Genomic DNA, 20,085 nt, shown 5'->3' with positions numbered 1-20,085 from the left:
TAATAGATTTTAAAAAATTATCTTTATATATGTGTGAGTCTGTGTATTTACACATAACATATATACAAAAAGAATTCCTAGACAGTGGCTTAAAAAAATGCTAAGATAATCATAAATTTATTATGATGGATTTTAAAGCTAAATGCAGTGAATTAATAAAATCTATGACATAACAGAATACAAGAATCTGGATTTGAACAACCTAGTTTATGTAACTGAAAAGAAAAACAAAGGAAGAAAACTAATTTAGGGTCAGGACCAACACGAACAATGCCTAGCATCAAACAAAACCAAAACAATCCCTCCACACAATAGATTGCTTAAGTTGTCCTCATATCATTGGAAAAGCAAAAATCTGTCTGGTAAAGCAACTAAAAAAGATAACAACAAGAAGTCAATTTTCAAGAAAAATTTGACAGACATTTTCCGGTAAAACAAAAAGGAGAATTAAAAACTCCCAAATAAAATATCTAGTATAAGGAGACGAAAACAAGGCACTTGACCAAAGAAATGGGATGTGGTAGAAAACCTGTATTTAAACTACTTGTTGCATTTGGGGAGGAAGGCAATTTGAGGAACCACAGACTGCTCAGCCTCATCTTGTGCTCTGGAAATATCATGGAGCACATCCTCCTGGATTCCATTTTCAATGACAAAAAGGATCAAGAGGTGACCAGGAATATTCAACTTAAATTCACTACCAGCCCTTTTATGACAAAATTACTGTCTCTGTGGATCAGACTGACTTCAGGATGGCATTTGACACCATCTCCCACAGGACCCTCCTCTAACAGCAGAGAGACCTCAGGCTGGATAAATGGGCTGCTTGGTGGGCTGAAAATGAGCAGCATTACCAGTCCCAATTCTAGGGATCTAGGGATCTTGATGCCTGGGTGGCAGGTTGCAATGCGCAGAGTACTCCAGAGATTATTGATATTTTATCCCAAATATCTTCAACATCTTTAATGGCACAGATTATAGCAGACAGCGTTCGCTCAGTAAATTTGTGGGTGACACTAATGTCGGGAGAGTGGTTGGGACAAAAACAGCAGACTGATTACAGAGACTCTTTACCAAACTTGAGCTTGGAGACAGCAGAAACCTTGGAAGACTGAAGAAATGTAGCTTCTGCACCTTGGGTTGACTAGCAGCATTTCTCAGTAGAGGTTAGGAAGGATATTAGTAGTATATTTAACCTGGCAGCTTATAAGGCAAGCCACAGCACTGGCCTATATTAGGACTGTGAACAACCAGATTAAGTTACTTTATTATCCTCATCTAGACGATGCTGATGAGGCCACAACTACTCCATCTGATTGTGCTCTGACCCATCTCTCACTAAGCAGAGGAAGAAGGAAGTAGTCAGGGTCTGATGCAGAGCCCTAGGTTATTTAGGGACCTAAAGCACGTCCTTCACAAAGAGGCTGTGAGAAATGTACTTGCTTTAGATTGACAAACAGGAGGCGAAGGGCCAGTCTAACAAAGTCTACTGTTTGCAGTAGAATTAAAAAGGTGATAGAGGTAAATGCTCCTCAGTAGTGCTACACAATATAAAAAGGACACTGGTGACAAGCTGAAAGTTGATGTTACTGACTGGGCATTACAAAAAATCTTTCATAGAACATGGTGGTGCAGAACTGCAACTGGTCCCCTGGCCAGCTGTGGGATCTCCATCTTTTGAGGTTTCCAAAGCTATTGCTAATCCAGCTCATGACAACTATAGTGCTTCAAGTGGAAGGCTGGACAAGACACAGCAGAGATCCCTTTAACCCCTCTTTTCTGCAGAGAATGTCTACAAAGCGCCAACCTGAAAAAGTGTAATCCGATCTGTAAGCCTGTCCTCTGTCTCTTCTACCAAACCAACAGTGGGGATGTTTCCTTCAACAGACTCCAGCTGGCTGGTGAGCTCCTGGTAATCTTCATCCAGATGCATCCAGGTCTACAAGCACAAATTATCCATGTATATGGTGAATAAAGGTATCTAGAAATTACTTTTTTTTTTTTTTTTTTTTTTTTTTTTTTTTTTTTTTTTAAATTATTTTTTTTTTTTAATCTGAAGTCCTACAGCTTGCTACATGGTTGTGGAAGTACGGAAATAACAGTACAAATGTCCAGTTAACCTGTAAAAAGACACCATCCCTGTGCCAAGCTCAACTTCTGGTAAGAACTCATAGATGAAACTGTCATGCTTTCCTTAGCCAGCTACAGCTAAGCAGCTCTTTAGACTTAGAGGAACACAACTTTTGCCACCTAAGGGTCACAACAGTTAAATAGAAAAGACTGCATGTAGTCTATCACTGCTTTGTGTGTATGCAAAAATGGATTGATGCTCATCAATTCTGTCCAAGCACAGGAAATTAGCATTATAGAATATCCTGGTGATTGACCACAATGGAAGTATAAAAAGGTCACAAAAATTCTCACCTCTAGAATGTATTCCAGCTCCACACCTCGTTTATGAGCCAGCTTTAATACAGCTGAAGCTCGTGTCATTATCTCTGAATGTGACTGAGTTTCCTTCAAGAGGGCAAGGCTACTCATCTTTCTAAAAAGTGTTTCTGTCAGGATCATGTGAGACTCCAACCCTTGAAAATACTCCTGAAAAATTCAGATGTGAGGGAGAGGGAGAACAGAAAAGAGAAAGTGCAATTGTTACTCAATTCATTTCTACTAAAAGAACATTTTAAGACGTCAGCAGTACAATCAAGTATCTACATAGAATTAGGTAAACCTTTCACTTCACAACATTTCATGAAATCCAGCATAATTTAAAGAGGACAATGGCCTACTCAAAGAAAGGAGTCAGTCATTCTTTCCACACAAATTCCATCGTGACCCTCATTCCATAAATAAAACCAGCTTAAATCAGAGAAACAACCCCCAAAATTTCTGCCTAATGAAAATGTGGAAAGTACTTATCCTATTTGTGGGTGCCATTACCAAATGTAAATTTCTGTTGAAAATAAATGGAGTGGTGGCTGAAATTGCTATGTGGCATGACAGGACAATACTAGGAACTTGTTATTAGGATAATGAAAATAATGCAATCTATCTGGGTTGACCTTCAACAAAGCATTTGAAATTCAGTCTGTCAGAACAGTTCACTGGCTCCAATATAAAATACAGTCTGGCCCACCATTCTGAAAAGCTCCTGAATCCTCAGAAACAGATTAGCAATTTGCTCTTCATAAGTGCCCTGGTTTCAGCTGGGATAGAGTTTATTGGTTTTTTAGTAGCTGTACAGTTACTGTGTTTTGGCTTTACTACCAGAATAATGTTGATGACACACTGATGTTTTGTTTACCAAGTTACACTGAGTAGTGTTTACCAAGTCAAGGACTTGTCAGTTTCCCTTGCTCTGCCAGTGAGGAGGTGTGTGAGGAGCCTGGAGGGACCATCAGGACAGCTGACCTGAACAGGCCAAAAGGATATTCCATACAAAAAAGGATCACGGTCAGTATATAAACTGGGGGGAGCTGTCTGGAAGCTGTTGATTTCTTCTTGGGGACAGGCTGGCTATTGTTCAGGAGGTAGTTGTCCTGGTTTGTCTGGGTTTTTCTGGCTGGTTAGTGAACTGAACCATCACTATCACATCAATACAGTGGTGAACAACTGTATTTTACCTAATTTATTTCTCTTGTGTTTATTTCTCTCTCTCCTGTCCATTACAGTTATATTTACTATTTCAATTATTTTTATCATTAGTGCTATTAGCATTCATCTCTCAACCCACAAGGCTTAACTTTTTATTTCTGATTCTCTTTCTCCCCAAGGAAGGAACACATAAGAAGGAAGCAGCTGGGTGGTTCTAACTTTCCCACTGGGGCTAAACCATGACAACGAGCTAACGGTCAACACTAGTCCTGAAATATATCCCGGTTTCTTACCTTATGTTTTTCAAGCAGTGACTGAACCTCTTCCTTGGAAGAAACAATCATTTTCTGGTCACCAGCCATTTTTTCTTGGCCTGTTTCTACCAGGTCAGCCAAGTCCTGCAAAGCCCGCTCATACTGCCTCTTCAGAGCCATATTCTGATTCAGGTCACTCTGTCTGGATCCAATGATCATCAGCAGCTCATCATACTTATCCTGGGGGGCAAAGGGCAGCAATGGTGATTCTTATTTCACACTTTACATGTCTTCCTAGAAGCAACCTTACTGTCTCTGTACTCTCTGTGAATACTAGTAGAGCAACATTTATTTCCAGCTCAGAAAGAGTTTGCAGACATACTGACTTCATTGATAAATTAACTCACCATTTCAAGACAGAAAAAGTAACCAAGACCTGCTACTCTTTAAAGTATATGCACTTGGGGAAAAAAACCCAGAAGAATTCAAAAGGCTTAATGTAAGTAGCAAAGATTTGGCTTAATGCATCAAAAACCAGTGACTACCATGCAATGTACATGCTGTTTGCATTTTACTTTTTATAATGCAGAGCATTGCATGGATTCCATCATGGATACAGACCACAGGCATCTCAAAGTCAGATTTGTTTCCTTCTCTTTCCCCAGAATCTTGCTGGTAGCAAGAAAAAATACATACAACTTACTGTAAAAACCAAATCAAGCCCATATTTTTGATCTATACAAGACATTCCAACAACCAAAACATCTCTATGATCATCCAGTGCTACAACAAAGTGCCCACGCTTAGACTGCAGATGGCTCTCTTAGCCTTAAACAGAAAATTGTTAGAATCAAAACTGTCAGAAAAAGCCAAAGGAAGGCTTTTCTAGAAGCTGAAATGAAGAGGAGGGGGCACATAATAGCATATAAACTGAGAACAAAAAAACCTCAAAAACCCCCAAGCAAACCAGGAGGAGGTGCTAAGACCAAAAGGATAAAGAACTGGCCAAAAGACACATTTCTTAGCGATTTATTTCTTAGCCATTCATTTTTAATTGATATCACTGTCTTGTTGGTTTAATAAGTTCATGGTCTAGTTTCATTCATTTTATCTGCTTCCAATTTATTATGCCATTGTAAATGGTAAAATTCAGTCATAAATTTTCTCATGGATATTTCCTCAAGCATTCCCCTGCATCAGCCAAACTACTCAAAAAGGACTTTCAACAGCTTTACAGAATTTGTGGATCAATTGCCCATATGTATGGACATGAGAGGTGTTCTAACAAAAGCAGAACATTTCCATTTTCAGGTCTCACTTCACCCTCTATCCTCCTTTAGTAATTTCCTTCTTTAAATGACAGACGTGAGACAGTACTAAACCGCAGATCTTGAGACACTGGTGAGAACAGGGATGAACCTTCAGCAGACAAATTTATGTTTACATGTTTAATAACATCATCTGTGTGAAAAGGGAGTGGAAGAGAGCTGACAGAAAACATGGTTTTGTATATTTTTACAATTAATACTGCTTATATCAGAGATGTTAGAAAATCTGAAGAAGCAAAAATGTAAAACGAGGTGAACCACAGAGAACACAATCTTTTATATATGCTGAAATGCCTTTTAATTCCTTTTCCTAAACTGCCTTATGAACAATAAAACAAAGCATTCATTTGATATCACAGGTGAGAAAAGTGATAGGATGGACAAGTCTGGGATAGAACTAATGAACCATACCTGGATCTTAGACAACTCCTGTACAGTGGGTTGGTCAATTTGTAGCTTGTCTATACGCTTCTTTAATTCATTGATTCCAGCATCTAGTTCCTTTAAACCTTCTTCTGCCTGCAGTATGACCTGTATATGAAAATTACACTGCTTAGCTTTAAGTTTCAATAACGGTAGTGTAGCTGGCCTATCATCATATTCTTTTCTGCTTGCAGTACTAATCACACCTTCAATGTGCTGAAATTTTAAAGGATGCTATGCAGGAAACGTATTAATTAAAAGTTGGGAGAGCCCAATTTTTTTCTTAACGTTAAATAAGCTTATCATTCTTACTTTTTAATAACAAGCTGTTTTAATATCATATAAAATACTATGCTTAGTATTTTTTATACCAAACATCACTATGATTTTCTGTGCTTTTAACTATATAGCAGAGGACCAAAATATTTTTTTTTAATGCAACAATGTCATTTCAATAATTTTTTTTATTAGCCCTCATTCCTGTCATCTCTGAGCACCAAGCAAATGACCTTCCTGTTTCCTTCTCCTTCCCCAGAATCTTGCTGGTAGCAAGAAAAAAATACATACAACTTACTGTAAAAACCAAATCAAGCCCATACTTTTGATCTATACAAGACATTCCAACAACCAAAACATCTCTATGATCATCCAGTGCTACAACAAAGTGCCCACCCTCAGCCAAACCCATGTACGGAAAGCAAAGAGCTGTGTGTAGTTCCCTTTCAAGACGGGGATGGGGCCACAATTACTGTTAGGGAAAAACACTTGTACCTCCCATTTCACACTTGGAAAACTACAGCTTAAGAACACAGACTGGAATTTGCAAGTGCTATGAGTTTTTCCAATGGAAGCTACAAGTTTCCCTAGGTCTCTGCTGAAGTAACACATGCAGATTATAACAAAGTTAAAAGTGTGAAGTAGATTCCTGTACTTAAAGTCTTTTTTTGAGGCTCTTCCATGGCAACCTCCTATCCAAATACTTTTAAACTATGTACACGAAGTAGAACTCCTGCTTGTCAGCAGCATGGAGTTTGCACAATACAGTCACTAAATTCCACTTCCTGCAACTTAAGTCACCAGGATGATTAGGGACCTTATTTCTACTTTCCTAATCACATACTGAACAAGCAGCAATGCTTTTAAACGTGACTGTCATATCAGCTAAGGGAGATTTTCTGAAACAAATAGTTTCACTTGCTTTTGTTACCACACTGTTTTCCTAGCTGGTAGTTAAATTAATCATACTGGAAATAGTTTTGCTGATGTTTGGCATCACTGAAAATAGAAAAGAAAGATACAGGGCCACCTCTCTTTTTCATACAAGAGACATAAACTCTTTCAAAATTTCAATGTCAGGTATATAAAGTCCAGTACTTCTGTTTAGCTGAAGGGTAAGTTTCTTCCATTCAGTCACCTGCTGCCACCAGACACCACTAACAAAAAGTATTTACAAAAAGTAGCCCTTAGCATATTTAATTCATTTTTCTCACTGCCAAAACAGAAACAAGAAAACAGGATATACTTTTTATATAAATAATTACTTATTCATCAGGCCATTCATGATTAAAAAAAAATAATTACTGTCTTAAATTAAAAAGAGTAACATTAAAGACGTCACTATAAACCAGTGAACAGCAAAGTGCCTTTGGCTCTTAATAAAGTTTAATAGTTGAACAATTTAGCAAAACTCTGGACCTTTTTTGTTTATTGAAGTTTTTTTTTCTTTTTTTCAAATACTGCCCAGTAAAACATAACTAGGTACTAGGTCAGCTGGGGAGATGAGAGAGACACTTTTGCTAGGGTTTTTTTGTTGTTGTGCCTTTTTGTTTTATTTACTTATATCTATGTGTAGTACACTCCTGGACATCCTCATTTTCCTATACTTCATGTGAGCATGTATCTTCTCCCATTTAAAGCAACTGTTCCCTATAATCCATTTATACTTTGGATAAAAACTTAACCTCTTCCCCTCTCCCCAAGTGACACATACATGATAGTACCTGCATTTGTTCTGTTTCTGGTCTGTCAGCTGCCTCTGCTAATTTCTGCAGAACCAAGTATTTGTTATCGGCCACCGATGTAAACATGAGCTTCAGATCATTCTACAGAAGATAAAACCAACAAATTAAAACCAGTCACAGCACAAAACAAATGGAAAATATTTCATGTTTCAGAAAGTTTAAAGCATTAAATATTATGTGGTACTACTACAGCATTCAAACTATTCCAAAAGCACCATAATTAGCCAACTCAAAACATTTAACATTGCTGAAAATCCAGCTATGGAAACTAAGAGCTAAAGTGACTCATATTTAAAACATATCTTCTGAATGCACTTCTACTTTCAATGCCTTCCAATGAAATAATTAATTACCAAGGGTCATTACCTCCATGTAACAAAAACATTCTTGTGCAGTTTATTCAACCACATATGCTTGTAAACAAGCTTGCTTTTACTTTTTAAGGCAAGTTATCTTAACTACAAACTTCAGCAAATATAACATATAAGAAAACAAGGCCTCCACATATTAGAGGGCTAACCACAAACTAAAACCTTTGTAATATTTTGTCAGAACAGACAGATAAATATCACTTAACAATTTTGCTGAAATACAGTCAATTATCTTTTTCTTGCTCAACAGAAAATTATCAGTACATCTTTCTGAGACTTACAGTATTACATAAGAAGTGCACTAATGATTTAGTATTTATTTTTACATTCAGTAATTATTTTAAATACTGAAAATCTCTAAAAATAGTGCAATGAATTTTGATCAACCTTGCTGCCACCAGCAAAGAGAAGTCTTTCATTGAAAAAATGGGAGACTGCAGAGAAAAGATTATGGACTTTGAAAGCAAATCTAATAGTAACAATCCATAAAAAGATGACCTTAACCTAAACATGACCTTAACATGAGGAATACTTTTAAAAATTTTATTTATGGGTTTTTAAATTAAAAATAAAACATACTGAAGGGCTTCATATATTAATGATAGTGATAACAACAATAATAGAAACAACAATAATAATAATATGAAATAAGGTAGAGACCATGTAAGATCTGAAAGCATTTCTGAACTCTGAAAAGTTTCATGAAAGTTCACATTCCTCCACTTATCAGCATTTTTTCATATTTGCACAACACAGACTTCCTTTTATGTAATGCCACCAGAGTGAGGCAGCACAGAAAGATTATCACTTTACAGTAACTGCATGAATTGCAGAAGCCTTTCAATTTTGAGTAATCATTAGGATATCAAATTTTGCATAGCCTGAGAAGTTTGATTTTTCAATAAAAAACCTGTGACAACCTTGTTCTTTTGATTCGGTACCAAAAATTCACAGCCTTTATATCCCCATTTGACATACACCTCCGTCAATTTCATCACCACATACCTTGAATGTGATGATTTGCTGGAGCCGTCCCTTCATCTGCTGGCATCTCTGATTTACCACTGACTCCAGTAAGGTCAGTCTTCTCAGGAGACAATTCAAAGTATCTTCTATAATAACCCTCTTATCACTACCATCAGGAAGTATCTGAGCAAACAAATTCTTGTTCTTATCCACTTCTTCTGTTATGTCTTTGATTTCTTTGGCAAGAGACTAATTTTGTAGAAAAACAGAAGTGACAGTCAGACATTTTGGAAAGCAGGCAAAAATTGCCATAACCATCGTCAATTTTGCAATGATGTAGTGAATTTTTTACATTGGTGCTATACACACATACACTAGAAAAAGATGGCAGCTACTATCTCTGATAGTAAAAAGATTCCATGCTCCAAGGAAAACAAGTGCTGGAACAAAATGATGTAAAGCCACGGAAACATCTGGGTTGAATTAAAACTCATCTAGTCTAACCCTCCTGAAGTAAATATGGACATCTTCATGATGTAGTCATCAGGATGCTCAGAGCCCTCTCAAGCCTGAATTTGAATGCTTCTGGGGATGGGACACCCACCACCTCTCTGGGCAACCTGCTCCAACATTTCCACACTCTCATTTTGAAAATTTTCTTCCTTATATTTTGTCTGCATCTATCCTCTTCAGCTGAGAACAGTTATTCCTTTGTCCTGTTGCCTCTCTCTCTCCCCCAACACTCAATTCTTTCCATCTCCCTCACCCGTAATTATGTTAATGAACTTGTGATGCTTCCATATCCCAGAGCATCCCTCCCTCTTTTTCACTTTGTTTCAATTTCAACAATGTGGTGTTTGCTAATACTTAGAAAAGATGTTAAACAGAAAAAAGAGTCTGTGCTTTCTGCAACATTCTCTACATGGTCAACAGCAGAATGCTGCTGTTACATAGAGATTATGTCAGCAACATGTCACTTTTCCAGGATTCTAACACTTTTGTTCTAAACACTACATAAAATACACACTTACTGGCAATTAAAAGGAAGTCTTACTCAAGGATCCCTTACCTCTTGCTTGCAGACATAGGTTTCTGTTTCTTCCTCTGGCAACAGAGCTGTAGCAACAAAGACTTGCTCTTCCACACCATCCAGCCACATTGACGTGGCAGTGACACCATCATACAGCTTCTGTTCCAGATGCAGGGTCTCCTCCACCCGTCCAGCCTGGGCAAAGAAACCAAAAAAGCCCAGCAATTTCACTGTTAATGTGGCTTTGCCATAGGACAGGTGGAAAAACAATTGAAAATTACCTCAGATGTGACATCTTCAAAGGCCTGATTCAATTCAACCAATACTGGTGACACTAAGGATTTATCTTCATCCTGCATCTCCTCCTTATACAAAGGCATTCCAGGTATTAGTCTGTTTGGTCTGCTATAAAGCTGCTGAGAGAGAAACACCAATTAGGACGCATCTACAATATATAGGACACAAAATTCAGCCTACAGATTCCCTACTGACTGAGGCTATCACCTGCTAGTGCTCATGGTCCTCCCACAAATGCTCCATGTCATGAATATTTTGAATAAATATTGCTCACCAGGAGGTTCACTAGAAATGCAGGATAAATGCTTGTATCCAGAATTAAAAACTACAAGTTTTACCAAAAATATAATCAATTACTGTTTAATTAATACAAGGTATTTAGAACTTTGGGAGCTGATTAATGGAACGTTATACAAAGAGTGGATTTGGGTCTATTAATGATAAAATGCAAGATGTATGTAAACATAGACTTTGGTTTGTCCCCAGTTTAATTGATTAATCCCCATTTCTTTCAATAGAAATACTGTGCTTAAAATTCCTTACCCACTAAGATCAAGAATAGAAAGCAACCAACAAATTCAAATTGAAAATAACAGTCTTCCTCTAAGCTATTGCCAGAGAACTGATCAAATCCAGAGGGAGGATTTGTTACAAAATTATCCTGAGTTACATAAGTAGATAAACATTTTATCTGAGCTCTTTCTTCCTTTCTACTTCATTAACCTGATGGTAGTGCAATTCAAATCACATTGAACATAAGCAGTGCTGGTGCCAACATTTAACAGTTTTTAATGGTGTCACAAAAGTAAATTGTTCCATATCTCATGCATTAACTACAACACCTTAATGGATCTACATATTGTACCTCTTGTTGTAACAACTACTTTCAAAGAGAAAACGGGAAGAGGAATTTAAAAAAGCTACCAGCTGTTCTTTTTCCAAAGCTTTCTGGAGCAATCTCTGCTTGGTACTGAATTCCTGGTTCAGGCTTTCCCATTTCCTCTTCATCTGTTCTTCAGACGATGGCTTCTCACCTTCTAAGACTAATTCCTCAGAGAGTACATCAGGCTTCTCACTGAATCAGAAGATGCATAAAGGTTTAACAAATGCAAAAGTTATAACCATTTAAAATTACAATTTTCCATTAGGAAATCCTACATTTAAATTAAATGCTGCTTTTTAAAGCTTTGACTTGTTGGTTTTGGCTTAGTTTATCCGATAATAAGACAAAGGGTGGTTTGAACAACTAGAAGTTCTTGTCTGATGAAATAAAGTGTACTTTTTAAAATGTAAATGACTGTTTAGAGTCGCAAGTACCCAAAATAAGCAAAAAAAATCCCCAAACCAGACGGAATATATACTACATTAAAATGTTACCTATAAAGAAATTTTAATTCAAAGCATGAATTAAAAGAAATATTTTATCTGACTCATTCCTCACCTCCTTTCTCAAAATGGCAGACCTATTTTAATGCAGGACAAGCATATGAGCTTTGGTAAAGAGTTAATCACATTCAGAATTTTCTGTTTGGTGAGGTGTTTTTTTGTTTGTTTGATGGTGGTGGTTTTTTTTTTTTTTTAATTTATTTTTAATTTCTATAGTACACCATCACTTGACAAAAGGAAGTATTAAATAAGTCTTAATGAGTCTCACTAGCCTTTAATTTTAGTGTGATTCCTACTAAAAAGAATAAAGGGCATTTGTAAATGCTGAAGGTGATCTATTATCACAAAACAGTTTCTGTATTTTCAGACCCTGAATTATAAACCAGGACTCCAGTAGCCTAGGTGCTGTATAAAAATGATAAAACAAAAATTAGAGGACTATGAGCAGAAGAGGGATGTAAGCATAAGGATTACAAAGCACAGCCATTGAAATTTACTTTTTGAAACAACACATGAAAACACACCTTAAAGACAGGCCTTCAGCAGAGCTTTGCTGCGTTAGGATCTCTCCTCCACGGCACGCTACTGATCGAAGCAGATTCTTCTGCTCTTCCAGCTCCTGTTCCAGCTCCTAGGACAGCAAGTTACGAAAAGCAGAACAAATCTCAGACTGGTTTTGCCTTTGAAGGATATGTCCATCCTGCTTAACTGTCATGCAAAGTTAGCTGAGCTACTTCTGAAATGGCTTGCTTGAACAGCAAAAGTGGTCCCAAGTCTCCAGCCAGGGACACAGAAAAATTTGGTACATAAACTGGATTATTGAAGCAATTACTGAATACAATGCAGTTTCTAGAACCTGCCTTAGTAAGAATATCTTCAAATCATTCAACACAACGTATCATGCAATATGTGTATCTTTGCTTGTATAAAAACAAAGCTATTATTTTGAGTATTATCACCTCGCCTTAGAGTAACTTAAAGTGTTGATTCAATTTTATTCTACTGATGGACAGAAGAAGTATGGAGTGGTAACATGAATTAACCACAGTTACCCAGGAAGTCCAGCCTGCCTGACTGCTACAGATATAAGATAGGGAACTCAGATGCATCATTACAAAGCAGCAAGTAAGGAACAGTGTAAAAATTATTATTTCAGTGGAAATATTAACAGCTATAGCATTAAGTGCAATCTAAACATGGGAGTAAAAGAAATGCAAAACACCAACTTTCTGTTGCTGCAGGGTACTCTGCTGCTGCTGTGAGCGAGTAGTTCTTGCTTGTGCCAGCCATTCTTGAACACTGGGGCTTTGCGAGGAAACGAAGTCCAAATCACTCTCCTCCTTTTCTTGTAAAGATCCCTGCTTTAAGAAAGAGACATTGAGATTTTAAAAAGTCTCTTACATTGTTAGAAAGCAGGCAGGTTTGCCTCATCTACACAAAATCTCTCAAGTTGCTGGCCATGTAAATTCTGAAGTGAGCAATTACTTTAGATTTCAAACTTTTACTGGTTTTTGGTTACCAGCAAGAAAAGCATCCCTAAAAATGTAAAAATAAACATGCACCATTGCACTTAGCAGAATCAGAGACCACATGTCAGAGACTTTGGACTGATGTTCTTCTAACGACTGCTGTGCTTCTAAAAACCAGCCTTGATCTGTAAAGGAGGGCACAGCTTTACCTGGCAATGCAGGGATTCAGTGATTTGTTTAAGCCAGATTTTTTTAATCTAATTAAAGCAATTGTTATGTCTAATTGAAAAGGATAAAATTCTGGTTGTCATCCTGGTCAATATTTATTTATCAGTAAGTACATAATTCTATGTTCAGCAGAAACACACTGGGAAAACAGCAGATGATACGATATGAACAGGAGAGAAAGTGAGATCAAACCACAGAAAGTTAGAACAGCACAGCAAAAGTAACAGCTCCTTCCATTCATATTTCTATCAGGCTTTTCCAACATGAGTGATTAGACAAGCTTTCTGTGTAAGCAGTGTGAAAAACAATGAATGCCTTAATATATCAAAATTTTTTTATCAACTTCTTGGCTTCCAAAATCCATGCTGGCTGTAAGTTCAACTAATTTTAGCAGACAATGTATTCAAATGTAGGTATTTTAACATGCTTGTCCTTAAGTTAAAAACAGACTTGTGGGTCTGGCTACTTGGATGTACACATCTCTCTGGATTTATTTAAAATTACTTGCAGTCATATGATGACTGTAGAGCTTGCATCTTTTTGATTTTTTTGAAAGCTTCGAGATCTAAAGCTAGGGCTTAATACCTATCCCATTTTGTCTATATATTCAATTTTTGTAGGATTCACGCTATGCCCATGATTCGGCTTTTACTCTAAATAGATTAAGGCTGCCAAATGGTTTGACAACAGACTCTCCAAAACACAGACACTCTGCCTTCAAATCAGACAGGGACCAGCATGGCAGAAGGTGGGTGTGGAAATCCTGCTTGCCTCACCTGGTGCTCCTTATGCTAACAACTGAGATGGACCTCTGCCACCAGTGACCCTGGCACCAGCCACTGAAACAGCAGAGTTTTGCTAAGTAGTAGAAGGTTAGGTGCAAGATTTTAATTTTGGGGGATGATGAGTGTACTGAAGTTGAAAGGACTGATTAGTGTTAGAGTGTATGAACTGTTAAGAGGAGCAAAACAAGCAAGAAGTACCTGGTGCTGGAAAGAACCATTAGCCCTTGCTTTATGAAACAACTCTGTCTTACTAAGGTTTCAGTTTGCAGGTAAACTCTGATAGTTTATCTTGCAGGAACAAGTTTCTAGAAAAGCTGACGTAGTTGGAGTATGAACAGTGTTATTACAGAATTTCAGACTGGGCAAAGAAAATGGTATGTGAGAAGTGAAGAAGATCTGGAATTATAACTTTTCTATTACAAGTTAGGAAACAGATAATCTTTCTGTAAATTGGGGGGGAAAAATCTGTTTAATTTTATATACTCTAGAGACCACAGCTATTCAACCTGTAAATTTCTTTAGAGAATAGTACCCAGGCTCTTTGCATTTGAGTGGATTGGTTGATTTCAGTTACATTTTAGGTATCTTTTTCTCTGGGAAGAGGACTGAGAAGATATAATTCCAATTTTAGAATTATACTAAGACATATAATTAATAGTCTCATAGCTCCTGCAATAACAAGGAGTTTAAAAGGGATTGTGGCATTTGTGGATGCAATGAGGTTTTGCAAATACTGTTTTGATCTAAAAAGTTTATATCAAAAGTATCTGTGAACCAGATTTTATCGTTGTCAAATAACAGAATGTAAGTTTGAAAAAAACTTACATTTGCATTTACAGTTGCATTTTCACTTGAAGTCTATCTGAAGGAACTGTATTACATTTCCCTTAAACAGCTAGGGAAATACAAGCTTGAACCTGCCATTACTGGCTACTGTCTAGTCTAGCACAGAAATAAATGAAAAATCCCTGAAGAAGACTGGGATGAAATCAATCTTTCAAAAGATTTCAGAATTACCTAAACTTATATGAGGAATACTTTTTCTTGGGAAACCAGAGCCCTTGGCCTCAGTCCTCAGTGTTTGGAAAATGGCATTATAGAACTTCTCATTTGAAAACAAATTGCTCACTGAAGATTAGAACATGCTATACTGCCTATTTTCTTATAAGATCTGTAAATGAAGTCAAAGAAAGGCTTGAAATTCATAAAGAAACTTGAGTCTTGCATTCATGCACCATCCTAAATAATTCATATTCTACATCTGAAGTTATTTTGTTGTTACTTTTAGATATTAGAAGATTGTGCAAAGATATATTTTAAGAGTTTAAGTAAACTAAATCATACCACTGCTTTTTAAAATATTTTAAAATTTACCAGAAAACTCTGTGATGCCTTTTCACTTCATAGGTAATATAGGTAATATACAAGAACAAAGTATCAAGTTACTACATGGTGTATATAACTTTTAATTTGCCTAGTTATGAGGTTTAATAAGCAAGAGTAACACTGAAGTTACATCTTAGAGGCAATGGCAACAAATAGCTGGAGGTTTCCTTTCTTTTTTATTTCTCTATTTTTCTGAAATTATGTGAAGTTTTAAAGCTATGCAGTTGCTTTGGACTAAAAATAGTTCTTAAAACATCAAGTGACTTTTCAAGCTAACCTCTCAGTAGACTTTAATCTGTATTACAAGCCAGAAATCTTTGAAGCTTATCATGTTTAATTTGCACAGCAAAGCCAAGAAAAGAAGTAAAAGAAAAGGGGGAGGGGGAGGGAGTCACAGCAGGGCAAGCAAATTCAAAACCAGTCAGTCACATTACATGGTTTGGTTTCTTGTATGTATTCGGTTCTCCACATGCTAGTTTGACCTAAAGAATGACCAAAAGCAACTGTTAAATACAATGAATTAGTGGCAATGAGCAGACCAAAGCTGCTAGGAATAGAAACCTAGGGCAAGACTGAGGTTAAATGAATTTCTGCTTATATAATTTATTTGGTATAATGATGTCATTAAGTATTAGCCGTAACTAAAAAATGTTCCCTTATGTTATCTGTTCACTCTGCACACTGTAAAAAGCACATATTTAGGATCACTCTTTGATTGGGGAGAGTAATCCTGCCCTAGACCATACACAATCTAAATGGACTGGAAACAGGAATAGACTATATCCAGACCAAGCTAACCATCTACCTATTCGTTTCAGTGAAGATACTGAGGTTAAGATAGTTTTACCATAAAGTGATATTAACTTGAAAATTATCAACTAAACCTTTCTAGACAATTCTTTATTTTGGAGTTACAATTCCATTTACTAACTAAAGATGAATAATCCAAACTGAATCAGTGCAACACACTCACTCTTTTCCCCAGTTGCATAAAGTTGCTATGAAATCCCCAGACCCCTGCCCACCATGAAAACAGCTGGAAGGAGCGACTCACCCGAATATTGATCTGTTTGTCGTGGAGCACTCTCTGCAGCTCCAGAAGGCTGCCCTTCAGTGTTCTGAGCTTCAGAGCCAGCTGCTCTCCCTCGTCCTTGGTGTGAGCCTTCCCTTCCATAAGCAAGTTCTCGTTGTGCACAGACAACTCTGACAAGGCTACCACCTTCTGTTCTATTTCAACCAACATGTTCTGCAGCAGCAAAAACAAAGACCCAAATTCATACATTTTCCAGCACTTGTCACGTTTTCAGGCAAGACGACCTGTGGCCTATGTAACCCGTTGCCAAACTAAGAGAAAGTCAGATTATCACTGCTTTGCCTTCCAGTCCCATTCAGAGTTCTTTAGAATATGGTTCCAAACGTTTGTATTTGCCATTTGCATTTGCAACCTTTTTCAAAAAAGAAACTTAAAAAGTTACTTGAAACAAATGATTTGTTGTAGAGGAGATGCTCTTTATTTGCATATTAAAGGTAAGGATGGCTAAGCAGCTGGACTGACATCCATTAATGACAAGAAATGAAGCACGAAGGCAGAGTTACTTCTTTCCTCTTCTTTCATTTACATGTAGTCAAGTGCTTCCTACCTCCTCCTATGTGTTGCTCTGGCTGTGTTGATAAGCTTCTCTTCTCACTATTTGCTCTTTCTGATTGGTGCATGATGGACTTAAGGATTTCTGTATAATCCTCTTTAGTCTAAAGAGAGACTTAAAGTGACAAATCTCTGGCATGTTTATTCTCAAAAGCTACTTCCCTGACATTCCATTAACCATTCATATATTAGAGACATCGTGCATATTTTGATCTCCCAGATTCAATGCTCAAACAAGTCTTGCTCAAAAACCTAGCCTGACATCAAATGCTTTTGCTTCCATAGCAACTGTCAAGAATGAATTTAGAAGTTATTTCTCCTGAAAGAACATGTGCAGAATAAGACCAGCAGAGTCTCTAGAAAGTGGAAAATATATATATATAATCTACTGCATTAAGATTTTAAGAAGCAGCAAAAGAACAGCAGTATTAACTTTTCTACAAAGTTAACTTTTCGAATTTCCTACAGACTACATTAAAAAAATACTGCTTTATTAAAGTTCATAGGGTTTATCTACATACAACAAAGGTCTCTCAAGGACAGGTGATGAAAGAACTCTTGAGACCAAGCAGACTGAAAATTTAAATGATGAAGTGTTGCCAGTGAAAATTCTTCAGACTTGCATGAAAATTAACTCTCATTTATCCTAAAATAATTGAGATCCTCATTCTTTATTAAGAAAAGGTATCTTTTGTACATCTGTCTCTTGTCTCTTTTGTAATTTTAATTATAATGATCATATAATTCTAAATTATAATTTAAAAATAGAAAACTCCCATTAATTTGAGAACCTGGATGTTATGAATGATCTAAGTCTTGTTAATAAGTGTTTACAATAACTCTTATTGCAGCAACATGTCTTTCCTTGGTTGGTTGGTTTGGTATTCTTAGTTGATTAATCTTCAAGCCATAAAACCACTAAATACGGATGATTATCCTTTATTTTTGCATGTATGTAAGGATTATTCCTGAAGAAAACACAGCACTATCCCAGTCATCACTGCTAGCATGTTCTTCAGAAAAGGATGTGTAGGAAAGTACACTGCAGGTGTTTTCATACCTATCAGGTGAGCTGTTCAACAATTTCAGTTTGAGGGGAGCAAAACCAGTAAGTGAAGCAAATACAATGCCTTTAAAGCTAAACAAAACTATACCTGAAAGATCTGGGACTTCAAATCCTTTTGCAGTCAGGACATTTTGTTTTCCTACTGCTATGTTCACATGGGCTTTCTAAAGTGCTATTTGCAATCTCTAATGAGAGAGAACAGGCTGTATTTTGTTTCACAAATCTTTGAGGAAGCTTACCAAGCATACAGAAGATGCTACAGAGCTCAGAAACTTCTCCACAAATATGCTGACTCCTCCAACTCAATAATTGTCTTAATATTTTACCTGACAGTCTACCAGCTGAGCTTCCATGTCCATAGGTTCTTCGGCAGGAAGCAGAGTGGTGTCCAGCGTGGCTCGGGTACTGAGCAGCCAGTGGTCAAGCTCATCAGCCTCACAGCGGTACCTCTGAAGAGCCTGCTCCTGCCGCTGCTCTTCGAGCTGCTCATTCAGTTTCTCCTAGAGGTACAAATTATATTTTACTTTTTAGGAGAAATAAACCGTAACAGTCACTTTTAAAAATTGTTTCTCTCTATTTTGCACAAATCCTACGCAGGATTTCTAAGCCATAGTAAGACCGATCTTTTACAAAATATTATTTCTTTCAATTGATGAGTGCATTTTTTTGATGACTGAAATTCTGTTTCAGTTCAGTCACTTTATTTCTACTTTCTCGAGTACAACTCTGCTATTACAGCTTTCTAAAGATGAAGTCTTTTCTGTCTCCTTTTGCCTCTCTTCTGTGAGTTTCTCCCTACACGGATCCAGTTTGCTCAACTAGTACAGCACTGCTTGCTTAGGGAGAAAGATGCACATGAAGAAAAGGAATGCACAGAGCTGAGAATGGGTTGCAGGGAAAGGAGAGCAACTTTGCCTTTTTTGGCAGCAGGCAGTTAGTCAGCTTTACTGTCTCTCAAGAGAGGCACAAGAAGGGTACTTCAAGGACCAAAGAAAGAATGGGTGGGCCCTTGGTACAGTTACATGGGTAAAGAAAAGCCTGAAGAGCTGTCTACCTTCTCTGGCCTCTCAGAGGATCCCTGAGCCATGGGGTGTGGAAGGATACTAAGCTTCAATGGCTGCTGCAGCATCAGCATCACAGCAACACAGATGCCCTGGTGTCTCAATAAAGCGGATGGGAATCAGTTTCTTCATGCAGGAAAAGACAATTCTTTATTCACATAACTCATTTTTATACAGTTTTCATAGACCTCATGTCCAACTCTGACTGGCCAGTAGTTTTCTTGCTCCTCAATTCATTGGTTAAAAGGTGTATTTGTGTGTATGTGCTAAGACTCTCTCTTTTACTCAGGAATTTACATATTTCTTTGTGAATTCTCATGGGACAGATCTATTGCTTATGCAAGTGCAAACTTACCTTCCCTACTAGAATAGGTTGTTGTGTTAACTGCCCTCGTTCCTATGATTTTTCCTTAAGGGAACTTACAAGTTACTGCTAGCTTAGCTAGAGTAGCAAGGCCTAAACCATATTTTATAAGACTTTTCTTTTATAATATCTCTACCTGTCTGCAACACCCCGGGTCCATCCAGCAGCTCGCCCATCCATTCGAAGGACAGGGAGGGATCAGCAAGTCTTCCTCACCCTTTAATGGTCCCATATGAACTTGAAATCTGGCTGAACAGCTGTGGCCAGGGGACAGTGTTAAGTGGCACAAAGTCTGGTGAGGGGCCAGTAATGAGCCTCAACAAGTTCGCTGATGACACAAAATGGGAGGAGTGGCTGATAGGCAGAGGGCTATTCTGTAATCTAAATGGACCCTGAAAGGCTATAAGAATG

The 20,085-nt window shown here is 37.3% G+C and overlaps 1 protein-coding gene across 15 annotated transcripts in view; it reads right to left on the bottom strand.

The window, feature by feature from the left end:
* Positions 1–20,085, bottom strand: part of SYNE1 (spectrin repeat containing nuclear envelope protein 1) — a 280,640-nt gene that overhangs the window by 64,932 nt on the left and 195,623 nt on the right. For 9 of the 15 annotated variants that reach the window (XM_083856114.1, XM_083856125.1, XM_083856128.1 and 6 more), the window contains 14 exons: positions 18,576–18,749; positions 16,593–16,784; positions 15,973–16,020; positions 12,897–13,028; positions 12,195–12,301; positions 11,209–11,359; positions 10,269–10,403; positions 10,027–10,182; positions 8,997–9,206; positions 7,600–7,701; positions 5,588–5,707; positions 3,888–4,088; positions 2,425–2,598; positions 1,808–1,939 (listed from right to left, as the gene is read on the bottom strand). In XM_083856114.1, coding sequence (XP_083712240.1) covers positions 1,808–1,939; positions 2,425–2,598; positions 3,888–4,088; positions 5,588–5,707; positions 7,600–7,701; positions 8,997–9,206; positions 10,027–10,182; positions 10,269–10,403; positions 11,209–11,359; positions 12,195–12,301; positions 12,897–13,028; positions 15,973–16,020; positions 16,593–16,784; positions 18,576–18,749 — 2,034 coding nt within the window. Of the gene's footprint in view, positions 1–1,807; positions 1,940–2,424; positions 2,599–3,887; positions 4,089–5,587; positions 5,708–7,599; positions 7,702–8,996; positions 9,207–10,026; positions 10,183–10,268; positions 10,404–11,208; positions 11,360–12,194; positions 12,302–12,896; positions 13,032–15,972; positions 16,021–16,592; positions 16,785–18,575; positions 18,750–20,085 lie in introns of all 15 variants that reach the window. The other 6 variants (XM_083856123.1, XM_083856121.1, XM_083856115.1 and 3 more) reach the window with 3 other exon arrangements.

Source organism: Zosterops lateralis (genome assembly GCF_965231275.1).
Source record: "Zosterops lateralis genome assembly, chromosome: 3".
NCBI lineage: Eukaryota > Metazoa > Chordata > Aves > Passeriformes > Zosteropidae > Zosterops > Zosterops lateralis.
This window is presented reverse-complemented; position numbering and strand designations above follow the sequence as displayed.